We start from the raw sequence: 25,006 nt of genomic DNA on the forward strand, positions 1-25,006 counted from the left end.
TACAACCATCACCAATGAAATGAGAAGTGACTAGAGGTTTCATGCTTCACTCCAACAACCACAGCTGTATTAATCTTCATTAGATCTACTCTACTACTGTTGAGTAATTCAAAGAAGGGTTTAGAGGCAGCTGGGTCATCAGGGTTAGACTTCTCAGCCATCATGTGATCATAAATGATCCCATTAGAGCCCGAGGACAGACAGCAGCGTGCTGTCCACACTGCTGGAGTACCATGAACCAGGCGGACAGAAAAATGGATCAAAGTCCAAAAGGTTGTGTTTACGTGCTGCTCACCAAGCTGAGACAAGGCCACAGTGTTTCAGGTCAACGACCACAAGACGATCGACTTACTATAAGTTTGTTTTGCAGTGCCTGTACTCTGCGCACTGCACCGTGTCCACTTTCACCTTTAATTCAAACTTTTCAGCAGTACAGCTAGTGTGCTTTTGACCGTAAAATTGATAGAAATTCCAGAGTAACAACATTAAACTGATGAAAGCAGAAGACATTTGCCGACTGAAGCGTGAATGCTGGGAGTAGGGGTTGCCTACTAAGCTTAAGTGTTTTGTCCCTGCTCGCTCACCATAAAAAAATCTAACAAGGCCAAAAGGAACCAACTCCTGACTCCCTGAACGCCACAGAGGAAAGATAAAGATTAGAGCGGAGAACATGTCATTAAAAAAAAAAAGATAGCCTGGCTGATTGATGTGAGTTGACATCCTGTATCTTGCCAACAGGTGTCCTCACACTCACTGCAGGAGAGACTGTGAGAGGTGCAAAGACGCACAGCAGCGCAGATGTACAAACATCCAGCTTACATGTGCACAACCAGCAGTTTCTGCAGAACGTCTGTGCACAAATTAAAATGGATGCCCGTGATGTTCTCAGGCCCGAGCTCGAGTCTTCACACCAAATCCACCCTGTGTTTATCTCATTATCTTTGGCTGACGTGCACACACTGCTGGTTAATCATCAGCAGGAGAGGCCAGAGCAGGAATGTGCCGGCTAGGTAGCTTGTTGACTGTGGAAATGGCAGCTTGTGGTCCATAAAGCAGAGGAGGCAGTCGTTTGCTCCACCTGCCATATGGATACATGCACTCGAGTGTACAAGCAGAAGGAGGTCGACCTATGTTATCGCAGCAGCGTTATAAAAGGAGGGAATCAAGAGGGAGGGGGGGAGAGAGGGAGACGTGTCGTTACCTCTTCTAGGGATCTCCTGCAGGGGGATGGTGTCACCTCCCCCGTCGTAAGGCAAATAGGGATCGGCCGCCGCGTCCTCCTCCTCCATGTTGACAGTCTAGATGAGGCTAAACTAAACCGTGCTCAGTTTCATTACGCTATGCTCGCTGCGTGTGCCATTCGCTGCTCCCGCTGCCATGTTTACCAGAGGAGGACAAATGGGGCTGTGTGAGAGAGAGAGCGCGCGTGTCTGTTTGAGCGGAAAAACGTGCCTGTGTGTGTTAGAGAGCGCGCACAGTCCTCCCTCCCTTCCTTTTCCTCCTCGCTCGCTCCTCACTGCAGCAGCTGACTGCTAGAGTTGATGATGTCATCATACACAGGGGAAGACGATCACAGGCCGGTCGGCCCTACCCGCTTTAGTTGCTAAGGGAGATCAGTGAGCCGTGCCTCTTACGGAAGAAACCATAGTGTCGGGTCACAGGGGTGTGCGTGTGTTTTACAAGCGGTGGAGTTGGTGAGCTCCAAAACGGAAAATTCCACTCTGCACTGCAGTAAGGAGGATAAAAGAAAGTTTTTACAGAGCCGTATGGAGTGAAACACATACACCATCCTTTAAAAAAGACAAAATAGCTAACTAGCAACAAATTTGACCAGAGATTTACGATTAATTAAGTTTTCTTAGCCAAAATGTCCAACTGTGAATATTTCTTGCTTTTCTTTGTATCATATGGCAGTTAATTAAATCAATTAATGATAAAAAAATAAAGTCGGACTAATATTAATTTTTTTAATAGTTTATGGCAGAGATGGGCAGTAACGCGTTACTTGTAACAAAAAACAAATAAATTGTGGCCACAAAATACTACTTCGTGCCCTCGAAATAATATAACGTGCGCCCGAAATGCTAATTTGCGTGCACGAATTGGGTATAACGTGGCAACGAATTACGCATTTGTGGCAACGAAATAGATGACGTGCGCACATCACAGTTGCGTAGAACCATAGGCATAAGAGTAGGCTAAACCCATACACCATGGACAGAGACGGTATGATTGAGTTTTATTTTAGGCTGGGAATGAGCTACAAATGAATTTTGAAAACCTGCAATGCAAGGAACCATTATTACGGAGAGACATTTAAACAGGATATTGAGAGCCACGTTGCTTTACAGACGTAATTGCTACCTAAATAATAGATTTTATTGTCAACCAACTGCAAGGGCCTGGGAAGGATCGCGGTTATCGGTCAAGTGTTTCGTGCCCACAAATTAGCATTTCGTGCGCACGTTATACCTGTTTCGTGCCCTCGAAATAGTATTTCGTGGCCAGGCGGGGAATTGAACCCTCAGCAGCGAGGACAAAACCTTCAGTGCCATCGAAATAGTACTTCGTGGGCACGTTATACCCATTTCGTGCCCACGAAGTAGTATTTTGTGGCCACAGTTTATTTATTTTTTGGACCATGTCATATCAGAGGGGCTGATGTTGTTAAACAAATTTCTTCCAGTCAGAGAATGTTGCATATAATTAATTTTTTGCTTGATGCATAAAGTTAAAAGGTTAAAACAAATAAAACAAGTTTTAAAAAGGGACCTTTCCATTTGATTACATTTTGTATGATGGATTATGCAGAAAAGTAGAATTGGGCTGAAAGATCTATCGCTTTATCACCTATTCAGGTTGTAAATCGTGTTTTTAAAAAGCAACTAAGTAATTAATTACTTTTGAAAATAAGTAATCAGTAAAGTAACGGGATTACTTTTCCCCGTTCCTGTTTAAGACTGATGTGCGTTATTTCAGGAAAATCAAATCCCCATTAGATCTGCCTAGTCTCTGCAGGGAGGACTAAAACGGCCAAAAACCCCACATAATGACCATATATGTAACAGTATAGAGGTCAAGGGATGACATGCAAATGGCCAGGCAGGGAATTGAACCCTCAGCAGCGAGGACAAAAACTTCAGTGCAAAGCTCCTTCAAATCCGAAAGGCAAACAAGCACTGTGACACATTAAACAGTGGACGTAAACAAAGACAGAAAAGTAAATGCTAGCAACATTTTTGAAGGCTAGTGAAATTGAGCTAGTTAGCGTATATCTGCTGCCTTGTGACCAGCAGTAGAGCTATGGTTACACCAATGTAAAACACATTAGCACAGGAAGGATGTAGGATGTGGGTTAGACTGTTCTCAGTAAACATTCATGTTTAGCCAAGAGTTGAGCTCACCCACAGCACAAGGTTAGTCATTAATATGTTGCTGTTTAGTTTGAGTCACTAACATCCACGTTGAAATCTTACTCCACAACAGACTGATTCATTTCTGAAGTGCATCAATATTTGCTGTCCGTGACACTGTGAAGTTGTAAAACCTCACTTGAAGACGCACTACACATGAAGAATGCCAATAAAAGCCAATAAAAAGCATTTTGAAAAGCCTAGAGCCTCAGCCAGCACAGTACACCTCTACTTACATCCTAAAATGATAAAGAAAACTTTCCACACCAGTTTTTATCTGAAATCTCTGTCAGTCCATGGATGGAAAGAAAGAAAGCAGAATGTAGTAGTTGGGCACTGATGTGCTGTCTTGCCTTTAGCATCCAAGAAGAAAATGAAACATTTATGAGGGTTGCAAAAGAAACTGAATCCTGAATAAAAACCAAAAACAAAGCGTCAACCACGTCAGAACAGCAGACACAGACCAAAACAAACAAAAACAAAAATCACCCGAGATATTATCTGGACATCCCAGAACTTAGGCACTATGACTCAACATTACTGGTTAAACATCTCCAAAATAACTGAAAACAATGTCACGGGTAAAATCCAAAAAGAATCAGTCCCTATGTTTCAAAGATGTTTTGTAAACTCGGTGTAATCACGTGTTATTATATGAAACCAAAACCAGACTCAGTTCCCTCTTTTTTGGTTTCAGGCTTAACATGTGTTATTCTAGGATTTCACAAATTGAAATCCTTTTACCTTCACGCCCCCTTACCTTTTGTCACGCCGCGTTATCGCTGCTCAGCAGTGGCACAGGTGATATCAGCCATAGTTTGTCACCTCCCTCCTTTAAAAAAGCCCTCGTCAGCACTTCAAAGCAGCAAAACCACAACAAGTCTCTCAGGTTTCCATAAAATGTGTTCCAGTAAAAGTCCAGTGCAACAAGTCTCACTCCCAACATTCCATGGGACTACCGAGTGATCCGGCTCCTTGGTCACACTGCAGTCTAAGCTCAGAGGAGGGTTTTACGGGGTTTTCTATGAACCCACCCCTCACGTAAAAATAGCACAGAGAAGCAGACACGGGCAGCACACCAACTTCAAGGAAAGGCATTCATCCAGAGATTTCCTTCGCTCGCACCAAGACTGGTTCATGGGAATGCTGTTCCACGTCTATCACACACAAAGCATGAATGACGAGTCAGGTAGGTGGAGCTCAGGCCTGTAGTAATGTGCTGCATTACAATATGGTCCAAAATATCAATGTGGAAAGGAAGCCAGTCATTAGCTGTTAATTACTGTTAGTTATTAAAGCTTTCTTAAAGGGAGAAAAGGGTTTCTCTGTCTGACTGTGTCATTAGTGTATAATTAGTGTTTTCTCTCACAGTTTTCTGTTTGTAGCAGCAGTGAGAACACAAAAGGTGACAGCTTAAGGTTAATTTATGCTTTCACCTTTTCACCACGTTCAGAGTACATCAACAGAACCTGAAGACACGGAACTTTAAGCCAAACCCTCTTATATAAACACTCAGTACCTGAAACACACCCTCTGCTACTCTCTGCACATAAAGAGACGAGACAAAGACGACAACTCTCAGAGCCATCCTCAATATTTCCACACAGGATGAATTTCAGTGACTTCAATGATCCAGCTCCATGGTTGGTATATACCCTGGATTGGTATACACCAAGCAATACCAAACAATTACTATAAAATGTACTATAAGACATTTAAGGAACTATAATACTATCAGGCCATATCTCCTAAATATTACTTTTACTACCTGCATCAAAAATACTGGGTGGGCTATTTTACGAACACTAATATACTAATATCTATAAAACATGTTCAGAATTTTATACTAATAAGCTAACATGTCAAAATGCTAAATCAGAGCAAAAACTAACATCAGTGCTGTAATTGTGTATCCGATGTCACTGTGTTCGTAGTTTTCTAACAATATATACAGTGTTGCTGTTCCAGCGCCATCACTGCAACTGTCCAATCACAACATTGTGATGTCACAGCTTTGCGGCTCAGTGAGAAACACTAAGGTGTAGCTCATGTTGAAGTGGAAGGGGTGTGCTCCATATAAAGATGGTTTCTTTTGAAGTGGAAATTTACGGCTGGAACATGCCCTCAAGTCAGATTTCCAACTTGGAGCGTCAAAGCAACCCCACTGACCCCAGCTTAACAATCCAAGATGGTGGCAGTGCACATAAACAGCAGTTAAACTGTAAACGGTGTGGTCAGTATAGCCACTGTTATGTATTTGTGACTTTGGCTAAATAAGCCACACGCAGAACTGACCAGGGTCTACCCGGGAACGTGCAGCAGTGTTTTTGAGTTACAAAGAAAAAAGGATCGAGCTGTGTTCTAGAGGTCGCTTTCAGAGCTTGACTTTGCTAAGGAGCAAAACCAACCCCCTAAATTTGCCAACATTACTTTAAGATAAAACAAAGACTATTTTATAACAATTTTTAAAAAAAAAATGCTGTAAGAAAAGCAGTTATCAATCACTATTTCGTTTTAGGCAGAAAATGAACTGCATGGTGCAGCACAGTGGTTAGCACTATCACTGCTCACAGGAACAAGTTCCTCAGTTTAAATCCACTGGCTGGGTTCACATCTTCTTCCTGTGCCTGTATTGGTTCTCTCCAGCTGGTAACTATAAATGCTTGTGCATCACTCAGCGCTGGCCCTGCGACAGAATCCCGACCGGACAGCTCGGATAAGCTCTAGCCCCTATGGATGGGTGTAAACTACACATTTATTTTTAGAAGGGGATTTGCTCTAAAATAGGTCTTTAGGTAACACATTAATTTGCCTTTCTGTTTTTGTTTTTTTACAAAAAGCCCTGCAGGCAAACTTCTCCCATGTGCAGTCTTTCAAAACTGTATATAAACATGATTTTCAGTCCCAGTGACTGAAGAAATCCTGATAACGAACAATATCAGGTTGTGTAATAGCCATGACACGTGTTAGCATGCTAAACCTACCTGCAGACATAAATCATGCTCCAAGCAATCAGCTCTACAGCTGATGCCTTTGCTGCTCCTGTTAAGATCCTGTCAGGATACTTTTGTTTCATCCAGCCAAACTTGATTTACTTATTTCTAATGATCATTACAACAAAGCCAGCCAGACTGATCTTGTTCCGTACAAGCTCCCTCTTGTCTGGTCGCCCATGCAGTTAAAAGTCATGTGTCTCTCCTCTGACTAGCCTGGTCACCCTCAGTTTCACTGTTTAATAATGAAAATGCTCAGTCAAGACTCAACATTTTACTTTACTAAAGGGAAACTCCCCTCTGAAACCTTTCAACCTTTACTTAGACTGACTCTTAGGGTATGTGTGTATGCTTGGCTACAGGTATTAGTGTTTACTTTGCAGATTTAAAGTCAGGAGAAGGAGCAGGAAAAGTGGCAGAGATGCACGGCTGCACTATTCAGTATGCAAGAAGAGCTGCAATCACCGGGACCACAGAAAAGAAAGATGACAGTCAGGATTCTGCTTTCAGCACAGGCTTACCAAAAAAAAAGAAAACAATTATTGTCGTGTACTGCATCTTCATTTTAAGCCATCTGCAATTCAAGAAATGTATCAAATAGAAACAGTTGATCCTAATTATCCTTTTATCAAAGAGGGAAAATGACCTCTGTGCTAAACAAACACTCAAAACAGGGTTGAAACTGAATGCGGTGCCTTTATCGCCTGCATAAACACACTAGCTTGCCAAAATCAGTCTTCGTTCTGCATTCAAAGAGAGACACCGCTTCAGCGCAGCGATATCCTGACTAAACACGAGCGGCTCATATTTGGAGAGCCGAGCTCGGCCGACACCTCTGACACCATCCTCAGCACGACGCGCGCTCTCTGTTTGATCAGCTGCGAGTAAGAAATTAAACGAATCAGCATATTTACTGAGACGAGGAAGAGAAAACAGGAAGCTGCGGATTGGGTGCTGATGGGGATAAGCGAGTCGGAGCACCACTGAGACGCTGACTGACTGAGAAGCGGGTGACCGCGCTGAAAAATGATAGGCATGAAGGGAATTATGAAACGTGGCAGCTTGGCACAGAGATCACATTCAGCGCTGTCTGTGATTGAAGTAATTAAGTAACTGTAACATTTGCTCCAACTTGGCAAAACACAGCCAATCAACTCGCTCTGCCACATGACAGTACTACTACCACCACCTCCGCTTAACAGCTACCTGACAGGAACGTCTGCATGTGCCAAGGGATGAAAGGAGGAGGAGAACGCACAAAAGCAGAAATGACAACATGCAACGAGGCACACTTTAGGAAACAGGAAGCAAGAACATTAAAGAGGTGATAAGGTCAAACTGATCGAGGGAAACAGCACGGCAAGATAAACAGGATGCTAGACGAGGACAAACTATAAAACCTCGCAACAGAGCAACAATTACAAATAAGGTGGTATGCAGAGACAGCAACAAATGAACAAAGGAAGAAAAAAAAACTACATGGAGCTGCTGAAACTGCCTTACATATGATTACAAAACAGCTAATTAACTCAGTTTTAATTGGACGATATTGATAATCAGTTAAGTACCATGTCTGTTTTACATGTTTGCTACTTCTGTTACATTTAATTGATGAAAACTATCATATTTGGTAATACAGCTCCAGAAATTTTCATGGGTGAAAACAGGAAGAAGTTAATGGTTCTTAAAGAAAATCTAGAAAGTGAATACGAGATAAGATAAGTTAAAGTTCTTTGTCTTCAATGGTGAAAATGGAAGCAGGACAATGATGCTGGGTGGATGGTTTAAGAGAAAGTTTTTCCAGGGTTTGACATAGAGAACAGTTGATGATGATGATGAAGATGAGGGTGGCGGTGGCACAAGACAGAAGCACACACAAGCGTCAGCAGTGCGATGACTCACACCCAGAGACCAACAGAGAGCCGTGAGATGGCAACGATGGGGAAGCTCACTGAGAGTTCAAGGAAAGGAGGGTCGGGGGATTCGTGAAGGGAAGCTCAAGATGTCCAGGTTCTGACCAATCAAAGCGCTGGAAAAGAATTTCCCGTACTCCCTACCTGGGGAGGCAGCGTCCCCATCCAGCAGGTTGTCGTCCTCAGTGGTGTGGAAGTCCATGATGACGCCGGCTCCATCCAGCAGCTCCTCGTCGCTGCTGGCGCTGGCGATGCTGTTGTAGCTGTTCCTGCAGTAACCTCTGTGGTACAGCTGCTCCGACTCCATTTAGCAACGCGCCGGGACCCTGGGTGATAAGGAGGGGAGTGGTGGAGTTATACATATTGTGCTTGATTAGAGTCTACATGGTGAAGTGAGGCTATGAGGGGCACAGGTGAGCAGGGTGGTATGTTAGCAGGTAAATAGCAACGATGGACGGGCACAACAAACACATCAGAATCAAATACAGCAACGCTTGGATGGTTGATACATTCACCGAATGGTCTGTAGACCTGTGTGACTGGGGCTCGCAACTGGTCGAAGAATACCCATCATTACTTCATGACCAGTGGATGGCAAATGGTTGCAGACTGGTCTCTAGTCCAGTGTGAATGGAGACTTATTCACATGATCCTCTACTGTCACACATCCACACACGTCATGGGTCTGCAAGTACACTTTATCCCACCCCAAACAGAAAATTTTACCCTCTCTCTTTTTCATGCATCACACATGCTTTGTATCTCCATCTGTACTAACTGAATAATATAAAAACAGATAACAAGATATTACACCATTTAATCTGTTGGCGTTTTGCAGAGCGTAGCTTTGATATGATAAAACTCCAACGTGATAAACCATCTGCAGCCATTAATTTCTTTCTGCAGACGAGAGGGATGAGACATCCATTCAGCTGAAAGATGAATGCAGGCTGACAGCGGGTAATGAGAAGAGAAAAACGCACGATGATGAAGATGATGATCAGCTCGTGACCCAAAGTGAACCCTTCATGGCAATGATGTGGCAAAGCAACAAATCAGACCTGAGGCGCAGTGAGCAGAAGAAACCTCCAGCCTCTAACTCCAGAGTTCAGTCCATCAATAAATCCCAGTGTTGGGGTTATTTTTCAGACTTAAATGGGTCATTTAACCACAAAAACCCCCCAAAACCTAACAACCCTATATTATTACTTCTTCATAACGCTCGTCTAAAGTCTTTTTTCCCTTTTTGTGTAAAAGCTTTATTTTGTTTTGTATGCCCAATGTTTCAATGGTGTTTGGCATATGAATAAGAGACATTTCTTTATTTTTGTTTCTTAGCCTACTTGTTTTCTTCAGACAACACTAAAAATTTTAAATCTTAATTATTTGATACACCAAGATGGCGCCGAGTATGGCAGCCTGTCGCGAGCTCCCCCAAGCAACAGCTACACTCTTATATTGTACATTTATTACTCTCAGATGTAGCCATTCTTATATTTTGCTTGTTTTATGTTATTGTATTTTTGCACAACTCTGTTGCTTGTGAAGCTCGCACACAAGAATTTCACTCGCATGTACTGTACCAGTGTACCTGCACATGTGACGTGACAATAAAAGTGATTTGGTGATTTATCTGGCAAAGATGATGCACCAAACCGAAGGCCCTTCCACCCGCAGCGCAGCCAAGTGAAGGTTATTTATAGACTGAGGGATTAAAATGACACATGGGTATCCTCTCCACAATGAGAGCACGATTATGATAATATTCCTGCTGGGGGGAAAATTACAGAGCCTGTTCAATGCCACTGCACGCCACCTGCTCTTACATCTCGCCCCCTTGTGGAAAAGTTGGAAACTACACCTCAATACGTAACCACAAACGTGACTCAGGACCAAACCAAAAGTGATCCTGACCAGGCCCCACACACGATGACAGTGCAGCGGGTCCTGAAGATTAAAGGTGACCTTCGGCTATTAATAGAAATATGTACCCCGAAACATGATGAGCCACGCTGTAATGGGGAAAGATGGAATATCAGCAGCCTGGTGCTGAATAATGGAGGGTCTTTATTAATCAAGGATGCACAGGTGGCTCTATATTTATCCAACACGCTTGTGAAAGGAGATTTGGGCTTAAAGCAGACATTAGCTCTTCTACAGCAGCTAAACTTCCTACTCAGTCTGTGTTGTTAACTTTTTATTGAGACAAAAAAAAAAGAAAAAAGAAAAAAAAAGAGCAAGACAGAAAAGTAGCGTAGAGCTGAAACCTTCTTTCTGACCACTGCTGATTTCTCTGTGTGTGTGTGTGTGTGTGTTTTTCCCTGCTTGGATAACACTGACTGAATTATGGCCAGAAGTAAAACATGCTTAGTCAGCCCTGTAGTTCCTACGTTGCTTCACGCTAAAGTCGTTCATTTCCTGACGGGTGTTTCTCCACACAGTGCTTTTCTTCATATTACTTCCTGAAACCAGTTAAATTTAGACTTCAAGGTGCACAAAACTCTGTTTTAAGATAAAAACAGCGGGGAAGGCACCGCTATTGTTCATCTATCTTCTCTTGTCAGATTATATCTGACATAAAGTTTGAGGGTTTTCCCCCGCTCTGTTGCTTTTTCAGGATTATAAGGAAGTGTTTCTTTTCTTCATTAAGTATTGGGATACTGGAACTCACTGTGGAACTCTAGATTGACTTTTAAAATAACCATATGTCCATCAGTGATACAGATTCTGTCATTGGATCCAGATTGAATATAATAGTGTAAAAGTAGACAGGGGAAAAGGGGAATAGCGGGAGATCCAGCTTTCCACTGCAGGCCAGAGTCAAACTGGGCCTGTCACAATTAAGTGGCATCGTCCTTAAATTCGCCCCAAAAATGAAGCCCATCTTAACCTCTGCACACCGCACTGCTGAAAGTCTTTGTGTGTGAATCACAGCTGGTGGTCACAGCATGTTTTGAGGTTGTGTTAACAATGAAGGGAATTGTGTGGTTCACAGAAATAAATAATGGTAAATGGCCTGTATTTGTATAGCGCTTTACTAGTCCCTAAGGACCCCAAAGCGCTTTACACAACCAGTCATCCACCCATTCACACACACATTCACACACTGGTGATGGCAGCTACATTGTAGCCACAGCCACCCTGGGGCGCACTGACAGAGGCGAGGCTGCCGGACACTGGCGCCACCGGGCCCTCTGACCACCACCAGTAGGCAACGGGTGAAGTGTCTTGCCCAAGGACACAATGACCGAGACTGTCCAAGCCGGGGCTCGAACCGGCAACCTTCCGATTACAAGGCGAACTCCCAACTCTTGAGCCACGATCGCCCAAGACACACACACAACGGCTTTTTGAAAGAATAAATATAGATCAAATAAGTAACCTGGCTGTGTGCATATAAACAACAGAGAAATAATTAGCTGCCTCTGCAGTGAGCCTTTCATCAAGCATCTCTCTCCTATCTTGCTAGCCTTCATTCAACAGCACCATATGAGGTACTTCTCCACGCCCTGCAGCGGTGGTTGCATTGAATTTTTTGTCACATTTGGCAACTGCTTCGATGTAACTGAGGCTACGTCCACACTAGCCCGGATAGATTTGAAAACTGCGTTTTCATCTGAAAACGCTCCGCGCCCACACTGGCGTTTTCAGTTGTTTTCACAGAGTTGTGCGTCCACATTGAAACGGCCCAAACCGCTTACGTTTCAGTCCTGTGCGCATGCGCACAAGTGAGTGAGAATTAAAGAATTTGAAGAAAAGCTATCTGGAGCATGTACAAACTGATATTCATCTTTTTAGGGCAGTGTCCACACTGCGACGGGGCAGCTCCGTTTTGAAATGAATGCGTTTTCAAAACGCTGCGTTTTTCCTTGGGGAAAATGCCGTCTCAGTGTGGACAGGGGGCCAAAACGGAAAGAAAACGAGAGAAACGTGTGGACGTAGCCTGTGATGATCAACTGGTCACCCAGAGGTGGAACATGCGACACGTGGCAACCTGTTTCCAACAATCGTGGTCCGCCTCAGATTGACTTCAATCATTCTCAGACAGATTGGTGAAGGCTTGCAGGGTGAGGTTTCTGGTTTCAGGGTTTCTGCCTATGGCATTTGGCAGTTGAATCACTATCTGGCAGCACCTACCTCACGATTTGTGGAGGCATCCACGTGAATTTCTTTAATGTCATTTTCTCCATATGTACAGCAGACGGCAACAGATCTGCAATTTTCAATTATTACTCATCACAATTAATAATTGTGCACTAATACACAATTTATCATCGTCTATCCCGCTCAGTTTGCATGATAAAATGCAAACTGATCAAAATGTATCAAATACAAATGCTAAGTCATTAAATATCCCGTTCTTACCCACCCGCAGGAACCACACAAACATGTTTCTCATAACTGCCCCCCTCCCTTCAGACGCTGTTCTGTAGTGAAAATCTCTCACCTCCAACAAGCAAACGCTGACACTTGTTATGACAGCACACGACAGCCTTCTGCAAAGGCCAACGGTGGAGCTACAGAGCAGTAATCCTCACTGGAACCAGCTCCACAATGTGAGGAAAGAAGAAAAGACAAACTTTCCCCGAGCCAACAATCACACTCATTCACTGTGAGACGGGATTTCCCTTTGAGCTTTATCAAATCAGTACGGTCAGGAAATTCAATTCAGCCTATTTGCAGAAACAACCCTGAGGCAGAGATTGTTTTCTCTTCGCTGTTTGACCTCCAGTTACATAAAAACTGCCAAGATCTTGGATCCATACTCTGCCAATTCTGGCATTTAAATAAAGCGCACATCTAAGCACAGCAGGGGTGCTGACTCACGAAGCATCGCAAGCTAAGACAATAAAATGCACGTATGAGATGAACCACACTGCTGCGTCTCTTAATGATGGACAGCTTCACTTCTAACCATCGTATTTTCTTTTACTCAGCTCTGCTAGTGCCATGTGATAGCTATAATTATGACAGTCTGCAGTGTACTTGTTCAAGTTTCCCCTCTTTCTCTGCAACAGAAATCAAAACAATAATTACACCAGGGAGACCGGAGGGTGTTGATTATTTACGAGCTGCAACCGAGCAACTCAGATTGCAGCTCGCTGTTTGAGGGTAAGCTGATAAGTGCGGCATAATCAGCAGCGCAGCAACAAAATGCTGCAGGGTCTGCTGATGTTATACAACTAGTTGAGCAGCGAGGGACCTTATCTTTCTTCAGCCGGTCACTATGGAGGTGTTGCCCAGGCGACTGTTGCTGAGATGTGACTCAGCTTTTTACCCTCCTCCTAACGGTCGGGCTCGTACCTCCTTCACAGAGAGGACTTGACATGCGTATCTATCATAGGCAGCGGGCGGTCGATATATGGATCGTGAACATCCGATGTAGAGCAGCCCAGCACAGCACGGGGCTTTCACTCATCATAATTAACAGCACTTCAGCAACAAGCAGCCAACTGCTCTGACTGTGTCACTGACACTGATGGCTGAAGGTGTGAAGTCATGCAGGGAAGTCAATTTGAGAAAATAACACACGCATATACAGCCAAACATGCACATATAATAAATGTAAGCAGTTATTAGTTTACTGAAACAGACGACTATCATTTAATCAACTTATATCATCATTTTTCTGCCACTTCAGCACCAAAGTTACACCCAATAGAAATGATTGTTTCCAAAATACTTTATAATTATTTAACGAGCAGTCAAAGTAAAATGTAATAAGGGTAATACTTATAATAACACTACTACTATCAGTGATAATATATTTGATCAGATAGGCCGTAGTCAAACAGGGCTATAGACTATCTGGCAGCCACCAGCTACAAGTGGAAAAAGCCCCCCCAAAAAGCAAAGTGTATTCTCTCCCCAGTTGGCTAGTGTTGCTAAAAGTTGATAGCAGTGTCTGTGAAGACTGCTAAAGGCCCAGGCACATTGACCTAAAGACCAGTTGCAAAGAAGTGCTGCACTGAAAACCTCCTTGTGATTGTGACTGTGTTGGTCAGTGGCAGGTGGCCTGGGTTGCCTGTAGTCTGCAGTGAGGACTCAGACTTGTCTGCAAACGCTCAATAGTTGCTCTACAAGCAGTTGAGAACCTGAGAAAGATGCAACACAAACTGCAAAATATTTGCCTTCAAAGTAAAAGCTGCACCTATGGAAACATGTTGGTTGCTGCAGGAAAGCACATCTTTACTTTGATGGTGAACGTGTCAGCTGGGGAATACTCACTTTTCCCTAGAGACCGGTGGTTGCCAGATAGTCACCAACCCGTCTCTAGGTCTGTGTGACTGGGTTTAGCTTAAAGGCACAACGGTTCAAACTACATGTACCTAGTTTATAACATTAAATCTGTACTTAGAAAACTATACGAAGTAGACAATGTGTTTGGCAGATGATTATAAAAGTATGATTAATAATAATAAAGTTATTTATCTTATAGTGAGCTATAGACATAATCTGCATATCTATTTAAAATCTACATTTTCAAACAGACCAGTGAAGACTGAAGCACAGCATTGAGAGTATTTGCAGTGTGACTCAGCAGACAAGGATAAACTAACAATAACCTAAAAATGTAAAAGTTAGACGTTATAAAACAAACAATTGTTAAAAAATAAAAAACAGTAACGAAAAAGAAGATAGTTGTGAAGTTCAGGCTCTTCTGCCTGCCTGGCTAACAGCAAACACTCAGTTGTGTTTTGCATTAAAGAGGCGGTGCAGAAGAGTCAGGAGGTGACTGCAGAGCCAATACTGGGACAATGAAAGGCTTTAACAGTAGAGTTAAACATACTTCTAAAACAAACTGGCAGCCGGTGCAGAGTCCTTAAAACTGGTCTACTATGTTCACTTGTCTTTGCTCTTGCAGGAATTCGTGCTGCTCCATTTTGAACAAATTGAAATCTATTAAGTGGTGTTCTGACTGATAACTGTTAAAAGGCCACAGCAGTAATCTAATTGAGAGGAAATAAAAGCATGAATAATAGCTTGACTGCCTCTAAAACTCAGTATTGATCGGGTCCCAGTTTCTCAAACGGTGGGAGCAGAATATGCATTTCTCCAAAGCGAGTTTTGTATCACAAAGAACAAATATGTGATTCAATAACAACAGATTAATACAGGTGCTGATAGCACAAGGACCACAGAGGAATTCAAAGTTGTATTTATTTATTTAACCTTTATTTATACAAGTTGTCGTATTGAGATCCAATGTGTCATTTGCAAGAGCGACCTGTTCCAGACAAACAAATTAAAATGACCAATAAATAGCTAAATTTGTCATAAGGTACACAGTCAAAATAAGTTCTGTATGCACATACACATTATTGTGAAGTGGTGCTACATAAATAAACCCGAACTGGAACTGAACTGCATGTTGTTTACTACACAGCACGTCAGCAGTGGCGTATTGGTAGCTAGCAGGAGAGTTAATGTAGTGTGGAGGACTCTACCAGTAAAAGGTCGGCAGCTTGAGGGACTGCACTCCAACTACAGACAGTTTTTATTTATAAGTTCACTGAAGTATCAGTAAATCTTTACCTAAAAAAAAAAACTAAATTAATTGTCATCAATTGTGTATAAACCGCAGGCCTCACTTTGAAAGTGATTGTATTTTGGTTGCTGAATACACACACACACACACACACACACACACGGAAGTAACTTGACAGAAAAGTATATACTCAGCAGTCAAAAGCACTAATACTACTTCTATTACTGTCAATAACAATGAAAACAAGTCTCACTAAATAAAAGTGAGACTAAAAGTCTCACTAAAGACACAGGCTGTATTTTTCTTGTAAGGAAGAAGACAAAACTGAGACTTAGCAGGATTTGTAAATGTTCAACCAGTCTCAGGCAGTGTGTGTAATCTGACCTACAACATAGCAAGCAGCAAAGCTTACAGTCCAGGTCATAAGTGGATAGGAGGGAGAGAAACAGTTGAACGAGCTGCTGTGAGTGCTGATTAACCCAGCAGAGAGCAAATCAGATAAAGAGCATTGCAGCGCCTTTGGTCTGACCTGTCTGTGTCTGCCAGGGTGGAAAAAGTGAAAGCGCCACAGATGCTGATTGTGCTGTGACGGGACTACCGGCTAATCAGAAATTACACACACACACACACACACACACACACACACACACACACCGGGTTTTTAAACACAGATGGATATACAAGAGTAAGGGAACATCACCATGAGGTTCAGAAATCAGAAATCAGAAATCAGAAAGGGTTTATTGCCAGATGTTGAGCAGGTTTACAACATTAGGAAATTGCTGCGGTGCTTCAGTGCAACATACTGTCATAAAAATATAAAAATAAGAATAAGAATAAGAATTAAAGTGCTAAGTGGATAGATAGATAGGTTATGCATAATATTAAGAATTTTTTCAATGTCAAGGTCACTTTGTCAACAACTTAATGTCAGAGCTACGTGAATAGAATAAAAATGAATATTAATATGAATGTTGATCATGATCAGGCTCATAATCACACAGAATATCTGTGTGTCTGCAGCATCCCACATTTCACATCATGTGTTTGACATGATTTTTACAGGAGAAATGTTTAGTTGACTTAAAAGAAATCTAAAAGTATTATTACTGATTAGTACATATTGTAATTCCAGCTTTGTAAAAGTGGGGATTCACTATTTTTGTCTATATATTTATTTTGAATTCAGTCTTTTGAAGTGTTGAAAGTTGCTTAAAAACAGTTAAAAAAATGATTATTAGGTCATTTGTGATGATCATTCGTTACAGTTCAGGAAGTTAAACACAACCAAAAACTGCATGATTTATCAACCATGCAATCGGTGGATTTCATAACTAGATGTTCCTGATGAGGAACATTTTTAGTATTTGAAAAACTCAATATTAGATCCACTTAAAAATATTTTTCTACCAAAAGTTTTTTTTACTCATACACCATCAAGCTGGGACCTTTCTGTGTGGAGTTTGTGTTTGCGTGGGTTCTCTCCCCGGATACTCCGGCTTTCTCCTACAGTCCAAAGACTAACTGCGTGTCTCTGGACTCTCGACCTATCCAGGGTAAAACTGTCGACCTGCCCAGGGTGTACCCCGCCTTTTGCCCTATGGTAGCTGGGACAGGCTCCAGCCTTTCTCCAGTGTGAAATGGTTGTACAGCATACATCTACATGCATGTTTAATCCATCCATCCTCTTCCAATTAGCCTTATCAGAGTCGCCTATCCCAGCTCTCCTAAGGCAGGGTACACCCAGGACAGGTTGCCAGTCTGTCACAGGGCTAACACATAGAGACAGACAACCATTCACATTCACACCTATGGGCAATTTAGAATCCCCAGTTAACCTAACCCCACTAACTGCATGTCTTTGGACTGTGGGAGGAAGGCGGATTGCCTGGAGAGAACCCACGCAGACACAGAGAGAACATGCAAACTCCACACAGAAAGACACTGGCCCAATGGTGGAATTGAACTCAGGACCTTTTTGCTGTGAGGCAACAGTGCTAAACGCCGGGCTGCCACCATACATCTTTAATTTCTTTCAAAAAACAAGAAAGAACAAGAAACTTATGCATCCAATTCTTGTTTTTGAATAATTTTAAGTCTTTTTCAACATTTTTATCTTGACTTGGCCAAGGTTTAATAACTTGTTGTTAGTGATCATGAGCAACTAAAACTGGTCGTTTCTCTTCGTCAGCATTAAAGGGAGTTGTGGTAGCATCATGCTCAGGAGCTGTTTTGCTGCCAGTGGTACTGGTACATTACACAAAGTGGAGGAATAATAATAAAGGAGAACTTCCTCCGAATTCTTCAACTTTACTTGAAATCAGTAGCAAGACAGATAAAACTTGGACACATTTGGGTGTCCAAACCGACGATGATCCCAAACACACTTCAGATGTGGTTTTGGATCGATCAGGCTAACATTAAGCTTCTGGAATAGCCTCCCCAAAGTCCTGACCTCAACCCTATTGAAAATTTGTGGACTGCGCCTAACAGCAGAGACCATGCTAGCAAACCAACCAATTTAAATGGACTCCACACCTTCTGCCAAGAAGAGTAGCCAATATTCAGAAGCTTGTTGATGACTACAAAAAGCATCGAGATGTGACTTGCTTAGGGACATTTAAACAAATACTAGTGGGAATGTATGTATATATTTCAGCTTTTACATATATATGTAATTTTGAATGGATTTGAGCCAATCGGAAGTAAATTCAAACTTGTGAACCAAGATTTGTTTTTAAACTCATTGCTGTATAATCATTCCAGCCTGGAAAAAGAACAGTTTAAAATCACCATAACATTTCTGCACATGGTGAGTGTATTGTAATTCTGACCTGTATGGTTGTGATAAATAACAGCGACCACAATTATGACTTCATGCACATGACAGCATAATAGGTCAACTTCAAATAATCAAGGATACAAAAAAAATCCGTTTCCCTTCACAGAAAGCCTGAAAACGTTCACTTTTTGAAAGCTACTACTTTCAGTGATTTGGGGACATTATGCCTAAAAAAAATACTCATCAGTTTTCAAATTTATTTTCCACTTTGTAGAAAACACCCCAGAGAAAACCTCATTTAATAACATCATGCTGAATTATCTGGTGCACGAAAAGAAAACAACACCACTGTAAAGATGCAGCGCTTGACCTGCAGACCAACTTTTTTAAAGTCCCTGACAGTTAGTTAGTAAGTGAGTTATAGCTTAAAAATGCTCCTATATATAATATTAAACAAGGAAAAGCCAGCTTTCAGCTCCAGAGCTGCACAGGTACAGACGCACTGATGCTTCCTCGGCTCCAATGAAGAAAAACAACCCTGTCAGAGGCAGCATGGCAGAAACAGAATCGCACCGACAGTCCTTTCTCGCACCCACACGAGCTCGGCAGTTAGCCGCGCGTGCACTACTATTACATCTGCATTACAGGGTAAACAGGAAAAAAACAACAACAACAAGACAACAGCCCCGGCTAGACTCACCCTGAGCTGCAACCCGAGGGCCTGACTCCAGCAAACTGTTTGCAAAACACAGTGAAACGTGCAGCCAGGCTAACAGTAAATTTCCACTGAAGGGGCATCGACGCGGAGCCAGGCTAGTATCCACAGCTAGCTAGCAAACCCGCTAGCACCTGTTCGACAGCGCCGAGGATGAGAAATGAAGCCAAGTTCACTGAATCTGACAGCTACAGGAGGACGGGTGGATGGACGGAGAGCTTCGGAGGATGAAACACACATCTCTGTTCTCCAGCACACAGCTGGCTAACCTTCACCTCAGCACCCGCAAATGACAGCAAACGTACCTTCCTGATGCCTCAAATCCAGCTCGGACGCAGCAGTTCATCCTTTTCCTGAGCTGAAGCCGGGGTTTAGTTTCCTACGCCGAGGAGCTTGACATTCTCCTCATCCTGGTGGTGTTTTCCTTTTTTCAGTCCCATTCCTGTGTCAGTGACGTTCACTTCCTGTTCCCATCATATTCCAGCAGCAGCAGCGGCGGACATCGGCGGACAGCGGCTCCCACCCACCGTCTCTGTGATAGCACAACAGCCTGGAAGCAGCTGATCAATTATTCATCCCACACTGCAACCGAACAGACAGAGACGACCGAAGGCGCTGCTGCACAGACGTGTGTTGTTCGACTAATCACAAAATTCAACCATTTCAATCAGTTTTAAGTTATGCAATGCAGTGGATAAGCTTGTGCACTGTGAAATGTCCAAATTCGAGGAGTGTGCAGAAACATGGCTGTCCAAACTACTTGCACCAGAAACAGTCATCATTTCTGGCCAGTGGACCAGTGGAAAGAAGTGAAGTTTCAATGACCTTGACCTTTGACCATAAAAATCTAACCAGCTCATTTTTCAGTCTGAGTGAACTTTGTCCCAGATGTCAAGGAATTCCCCTGAGGCCTTCAAGAGAGCAAATCATGACACTGGGATGGACGGACACAATATAATCGGACATAGTTAATGAAAAAAGTGGCAATTAAATCCACAAATAAAGCCTTAAATTAATCTTGTTGACTAAAATTAAAATAAAACACAACTTTAAAGTAAAGTTGTGTTTTGTCTCTTACCCACTTGACTCCAGGTGAGCGACAGATCGGGATTGTTATCTCTGTCCTCTTTCTGTCAGTCTGTCTGGTTAAAGCCGCACTCACACTGGCCTAGGAGAATGGTTGGCAAACACCAATCACACCGATCCCTGGGGAAAATATGTATTCCCTAACAGCAGCCATGTATATGATGAAAATAGGAATTTCAAGCTTTTAGAGGTTGCTGGAAGTTGCAACGATTTTCAGCTGTCAGCTGTTCTTCAATAAAATACTGGGCTTCAATTAAGAAAAAAACAAACAACTTACATTCATGGTTTGGTCATGTTTTCAAAACCAAACATTTCTGAGAATAAAGGTGTTTTGTTTTGGTTTTTTTACACCTCTTGAATGTGTTCATCCAGGTTCATTTAGTTAATATTTGATTTTATTTGATTGTGTGTGTTTCTGGTTGCATGTGGGTTTTTATTGTGTGGTCACTTTGTCCTACAAAAATAAATAAGGCAAGAATATTACCCAAATATGAAGCAAAGATTTGTGGATGCACCCATGGACCTGAAAACATGCTGTGTTTTTTGTTTTTTCCAATTTAAAAAAACGACACCAACAAGCATTAAACCTTAGTGCATGACTGCTCGTATTAATATTCATATTTAGAGCTGTTATACATGTTTAACTGTATGCATAAGTTTCTTGCTGGAGCTGGGATTTTGACCCATCAGACAGAAACAAGTCATCACTGAAGAAAAGCAAAGACTCATTTTTTTATTAGTGAACACAAGAAAACAAACAGTGTCGTGTTTTTAGATAATTCACATTTTAATAAATTAACTGTGAAAGACAATTCAGTTTTAACCCCGCTGTTTCTCATCACATCTTTCACAATATCTTCTCTTACTGCAAGATTTTGCTTTCCTCCCTTCCTGTGCTCTTATTGGCCAACAGCACCACCTATTGATGAGAAGGAGTAATGTCACAGACTCGCGGGATGATTTTAGAATTATTTTCTTTATCGGAAGAGCTAAAAGGCTGAGTGAGCTTTAATAACTGGAAATAAGATGACCTACTACACTGATGACTCAGAGTTTAAATCAATACATCTCAGATTTCTCCATCATGAGCAGAGAAAACTAATTTGAACTTCCTCAATTTCTGTCAACTACTGATGTAAAAACACTGACGGTTTCTTTCCACACAGGAAAGAAAAATTTCCACCACCTCGGTTTGTTGATTCTGAGCTCACAATGATGTCTTTTTGATCTCCTATTAATGCTTGAAGTCTGAAGTGAAAAAAAGACACCTTATTCTGCCGCCTGTTACAGACATCCTGATTTGTGGATCCATCATTAAACACCTCCCACGTTCCTCTCAGGTTTGAGGCAGGCTGCGGTAGAAGGCATCGTCTCTGCGGTGCTGCTGGACCGGCATGTTCCTCCTTGTGCTTCTAACTTTCCCCAGGTCCACCTCCACAAGCACCAAACCTGGCTTCTCCTCCCCGCAGTCACCAAGCACCTCGCCCCAGGGGTCCACGGCCAGGGCGTGTCCGTATGACGAGCGCTTCTCATGGTGGCGTCCAACTTGTGCCGCTGCCAGGACGAAGCACTGGGTCTCAATTGCCCGGGCACGTAGTAACACCTGAGTGTGAATTCATTTAAAGGGACATTTTTATGTTGGTTTATATCTCTCAGCAATCCAGCTGTCCCATAATGAGCCAGCTCACCTCCCAGTGAGCAGCTCCTGTGGCTACAGTAAAGGCTGACGGGTATGTCAGGATCTCAGCCCCGTGCCTCTGCAGGGCGACCGACAACTCAGGAAATCTTAGATCGTAGCAGATGCCCAAGCCCACCTGGATTAAGCACACGGTCAGTAGAAACACAAAGTGCACATGCCCACCTTAATGTTACTGCACTTAATCAGTGCTTTGGTGTTTCAAACACTGCAAATCATCATCTTTGAAGTAGTCCAAACAAGACCTTGTAGGATAAATAACCCTGACTTACTTTTGGTGGATATTTAACATTAAATGTAAAGAGAAACTTCAAGTTTCTGTGAAACCAGCATGAAAACTGTAGTAAATATTCTTATTTCATTTACCTTTTTTCTCAGTTGTCATCTTTCCCTCATTTCCTCTCTGAGTTTCTTTTATCTTAAATGACCTCACCTGGCACACATGTAAGGACTGTAAAATAAAACCAGCTGCAGAATCACTGCTTTCTTTTGCATTCTGACTGGATTCCCATGATTATAGCAACCTTAGCTTACATTTGAACCCCTAAATAACTAAATGTTTAATTTAATAAGAGGAATTAAAATTAATTTGCATGTTTAAAATCTCTTAAAGTGACACCTTTCCGATTGGAGTCTGGACCGGGGCCACGAGGGAGGGTCCAGGAATGGTGAAAGCGCTTTCTTTGAGGGACACGCCTTTTTCTGGCAGCTCCACATCGAACAAGTGGGACTTCCTGTAGACTGAAACGATGTCACCTGTGGAGGAAACGACAGCGTGTCAGCGTGAATGAACTAGATTTATTTTAAAGGGGCTTTAAACAGAGACAGGAAGGGAGGGAGGGCAGACAGCGGAAAAGCACCTCTGTCGTTAATTATGACGTGACTGTTGTAGATCCGTCGGTCAGCCTCCCAGTCGTGTCCCCTCTCATGAAATCCTCCAAGAGACAACCACAACTCCAACTTCCTGAAAGAAACAGCGATTTAAATACTTATCCACACGTTTCCAGTTGACTCCAGTTCATGCACACTATGAAACCAAGAGCACATTTTGCCTTAACAAGCTGATTTTACCAACATTGCACTTAAGCAGTTAGTGAGAAGTTAATCTCTCCAGTGCGTTTCATTGTTGGCGCTGGATAAAAGAGCCTGAAGGCTGTGTGTTTACCTGGCCAGCTGAGTGTATCTGGAGATCGTGTCTCCTGCCAGGCTCTCTGACAGCGCCAGTGTCTCCTCTCTGCTGGATCCAATGTAGTCAAAGCCCTCAGGCAGGAAGACCATGCTGGCCCCTCGCTGCTTGGCTTCCTCCACCAGCTGTTTGCAGGCAGAGAAGTTGGCCTCTTTGTCAGGGGTGGCTGTCACCTGACAGACAGCAGCCAGCGGGCGAAGTGAGCCGGACATGCTGCGCAGAGAAGAGGTTGTTTTTCAGCTGCAGACTGAAGAAAACTTTCAGGTCAACCACCACCACAGCTGATCATTAACTACTGCTCTTACTACTCTGTTATACAGTTACTGACTGCAGCTCACTGCACTCACTGTGGCTTTCAAGGACAGGTAGACATCTGTAAAACGAAACCTACAAATAAATCAGTATTTGAACCAACTCTTCAAGTTGTTATGCTCTTATTTGCTGACATAACCCAAAATTTGCAAATTCATGACACTTTGTTACAAAGGCTAGCTCACAGCTGTATGAATAAGCAACAACATACCTGTTTTGCAGCCTGGTGTTGTGCCTCAAAGCTGGGAACGAGACCAGAAACTTTGCGGATGATCCCAAAACGCACCTGAGCGTCAACATCGGCCCCAGACACTGTCACCTTCCCTGATTGGGCGATTTTAGTATCATCATATAAACATTTACTTCTGTGTTCTGCTCTGTCCTCTTCAACAGGAAGAGTTAAGGTTCATTCTTCTTCTCCTGTGAGCTCAGACATAAAGCACACCAGCTCCACCTAGTGGAGAGTCATCGTATTGGCCTGTGAGTAACAGAATGCTGAAGAAGCACCCTGCGAGCGCAAATCTCTACCACGGCAGCTCACTATCTGAGCAGCATGTACTTTTAAGGTAAATCAAGTAATTTTATATATAAACATGTTTTAGGAAGTTGCCAAGTGCTTGCAGTAAAAACAACAAATATTCAGGTCAACTTGAAAGAAAGGCAGATGTGGTCAAATTTGATATATTTGATGGAAAATCAAAAATGAGTCTTTCAACTGCTGCAGTTTCCACAGTTTTCACTCTACAGTCATCGTTTTACCCTCAAAACTTAGGACTGTTTTTCTTCTTTTAAACAGTGCATTTCTCAAAGCTAAGGGATGTAAATGTTTAGAAATGTGTGGATCCAAGTAGAGGATGAATCTTCTAACTGAAGCATAGAACATAAAAAACTAGATAGTGTTTTCAGTGAGGACCTTGTCTCAACAGCAGGGAAGACCCTACTTTTTAAACTGCTCATGTGACCACTTTATTGACATCAGGAACATAAAACACACACCGTTGTGTAGGACAAGTCCTCAGCACCCTCACGGTTATGGTCTTGATTTTGAAACTTTTGTTCAACAAATGTACGGAGGCAGATTTCACAGGGATTTGTCACAGTATTTGCTGCAGTAACACTGAAAGCTGTTGGCAGTTGTTTTCAGATGGTGAATTTAAATATATGGGAATGATGGGTCATTCTGATTGGCACATTAACTTCAGGCTTGTTTTTCATTGGCGGACTGTTCTTCAGCAGACAGGTGGTTCATATCTGGGCAGTTACAGTCAGTTTTAGAATCTGTGGTGGATTGTCCCGCACGTCTACTCAACTAACCTAATTGAAAGCCTCTGTTTTTAGTCTGTATCCGGTTGTTCAGTCTGACGTCACTAGCCGTGTCTGGGTCTAAACTCCGCTGCAGGTCCATATATCAAACGATCACT

The 25,006-nt window shown here is 42.6% G+C and overlaps 2 protein-coding genes across 11 annotated transcripts in view; both read right to left on the reverse strand.

The window, feature by feature from the left end:
- clcn3 (chloride channel 3) overlaps positions 1–19,892 on the reverse strand; it is a 38,783-nt gene extending 18,891 nt beyond the window's left edge. For 2 of the 9 annotated variants that reach the window (XM_042215485.1, XM_042215483.1), the window contains exons 1-2: positions 19,611–19,890; positions 8,464–8,645 (exon numbers count right to left, since the gene is read on the reverse strand). In XM_042215485.1, coding sequence (XP_042071419.1) covers positions 8,464–8,626 — 163 coding nt within the window. In that variant the 5' untranslated portion in view covers positions 8,627–8,645; positions 19,611–19,890. The other 7 variants (XM_042215479.1, XM_042215484.1, XM_042215480.1 and 4 more) reach the window with 7 other exon arrangements.
- Positions 19,893–21,154: 1,262 nt separating this feature from the next.
- On the reverse strand, positions 21,155–24,023 carry nit1 (nitrilase 1). 2 transcript variants are annotated; one of them, XR_317588.3, is made up of 7 exons: positions 23,797–24,023; positions 23,253–23,486; positions 22,948–23,051; positions 22,707–22,843; positions 22,080–22,205; positions 21,660–21,994; positions 21,155–21,310 (listed from the first exon to the last, which is right to left on the reverse strand). XR_317588.3 is itself a non-coding variant. In XM_005949962.3 (6 exons), exons 1-6 carry the CDS (start codon positions 23,883–23,885, stop codon positions 21,728–21,730), a joined length of 957 nt encoding a protein of 318 aa, XP_005950024.1. In that variant the 5' UTR covers positions 23,886–24,023; the 3' UTR covers positions 21,155–21,727. The 2 variants fall into 2 exon arrangements, 1 of the variants encoding a protein (XP_005950024.1); XM_005949962.3 differs by having other exon boundaries at positions 21,155–21,994.
- Between the last annotated feature and the right edge of the window lie 983 nt (positions 24,024–25,006).

This window comes from Haplochromis burtoni, unplaced genomic scaffold, assembly GCF_018398535.1.
Source record: "Haplochromis burtoni strain Fernald_Lab_line unplaced genomic scaffold, NCSU_Asbu1 Contig_734, whole genome shotgun sequence".
NCBI classification, from domain to species: domain Eukaryota; kingdom Metazoa; phylum Chordata; class Actinopteri; order Cichliformes; family Cichlidae; genus Haplochromis; species Haplochromis burtoni.

What these genes read in the sequence shown, in the direction of transcription:
- nit1 (XM_005949962.3), bottom strand. Translation starts at nt 23,885, where the DNA reads ATGTTGACGCTCAGGTGCGTTTTGGGATCATCCGCAAAGTTTCTGGTC. An exon ending in CGTCATAATTAACGACAGAG is followed by an intron (nt 22,844 to 22,947) that starts GTGCTTTTCCGC and finishes TTTCCTCCACAG; the next exon opens with GTGACATCGTTTCAGTCTAC. An exon ending in TCCAGACTCCAATCGGAAAG is followed by an intron (nt 22,206 to 22,706) that starts GTGTCACTTTAA and finishes TGCTTAATCCAG; the next exon opens with GTGGGCTTGGGCATCTGCTA.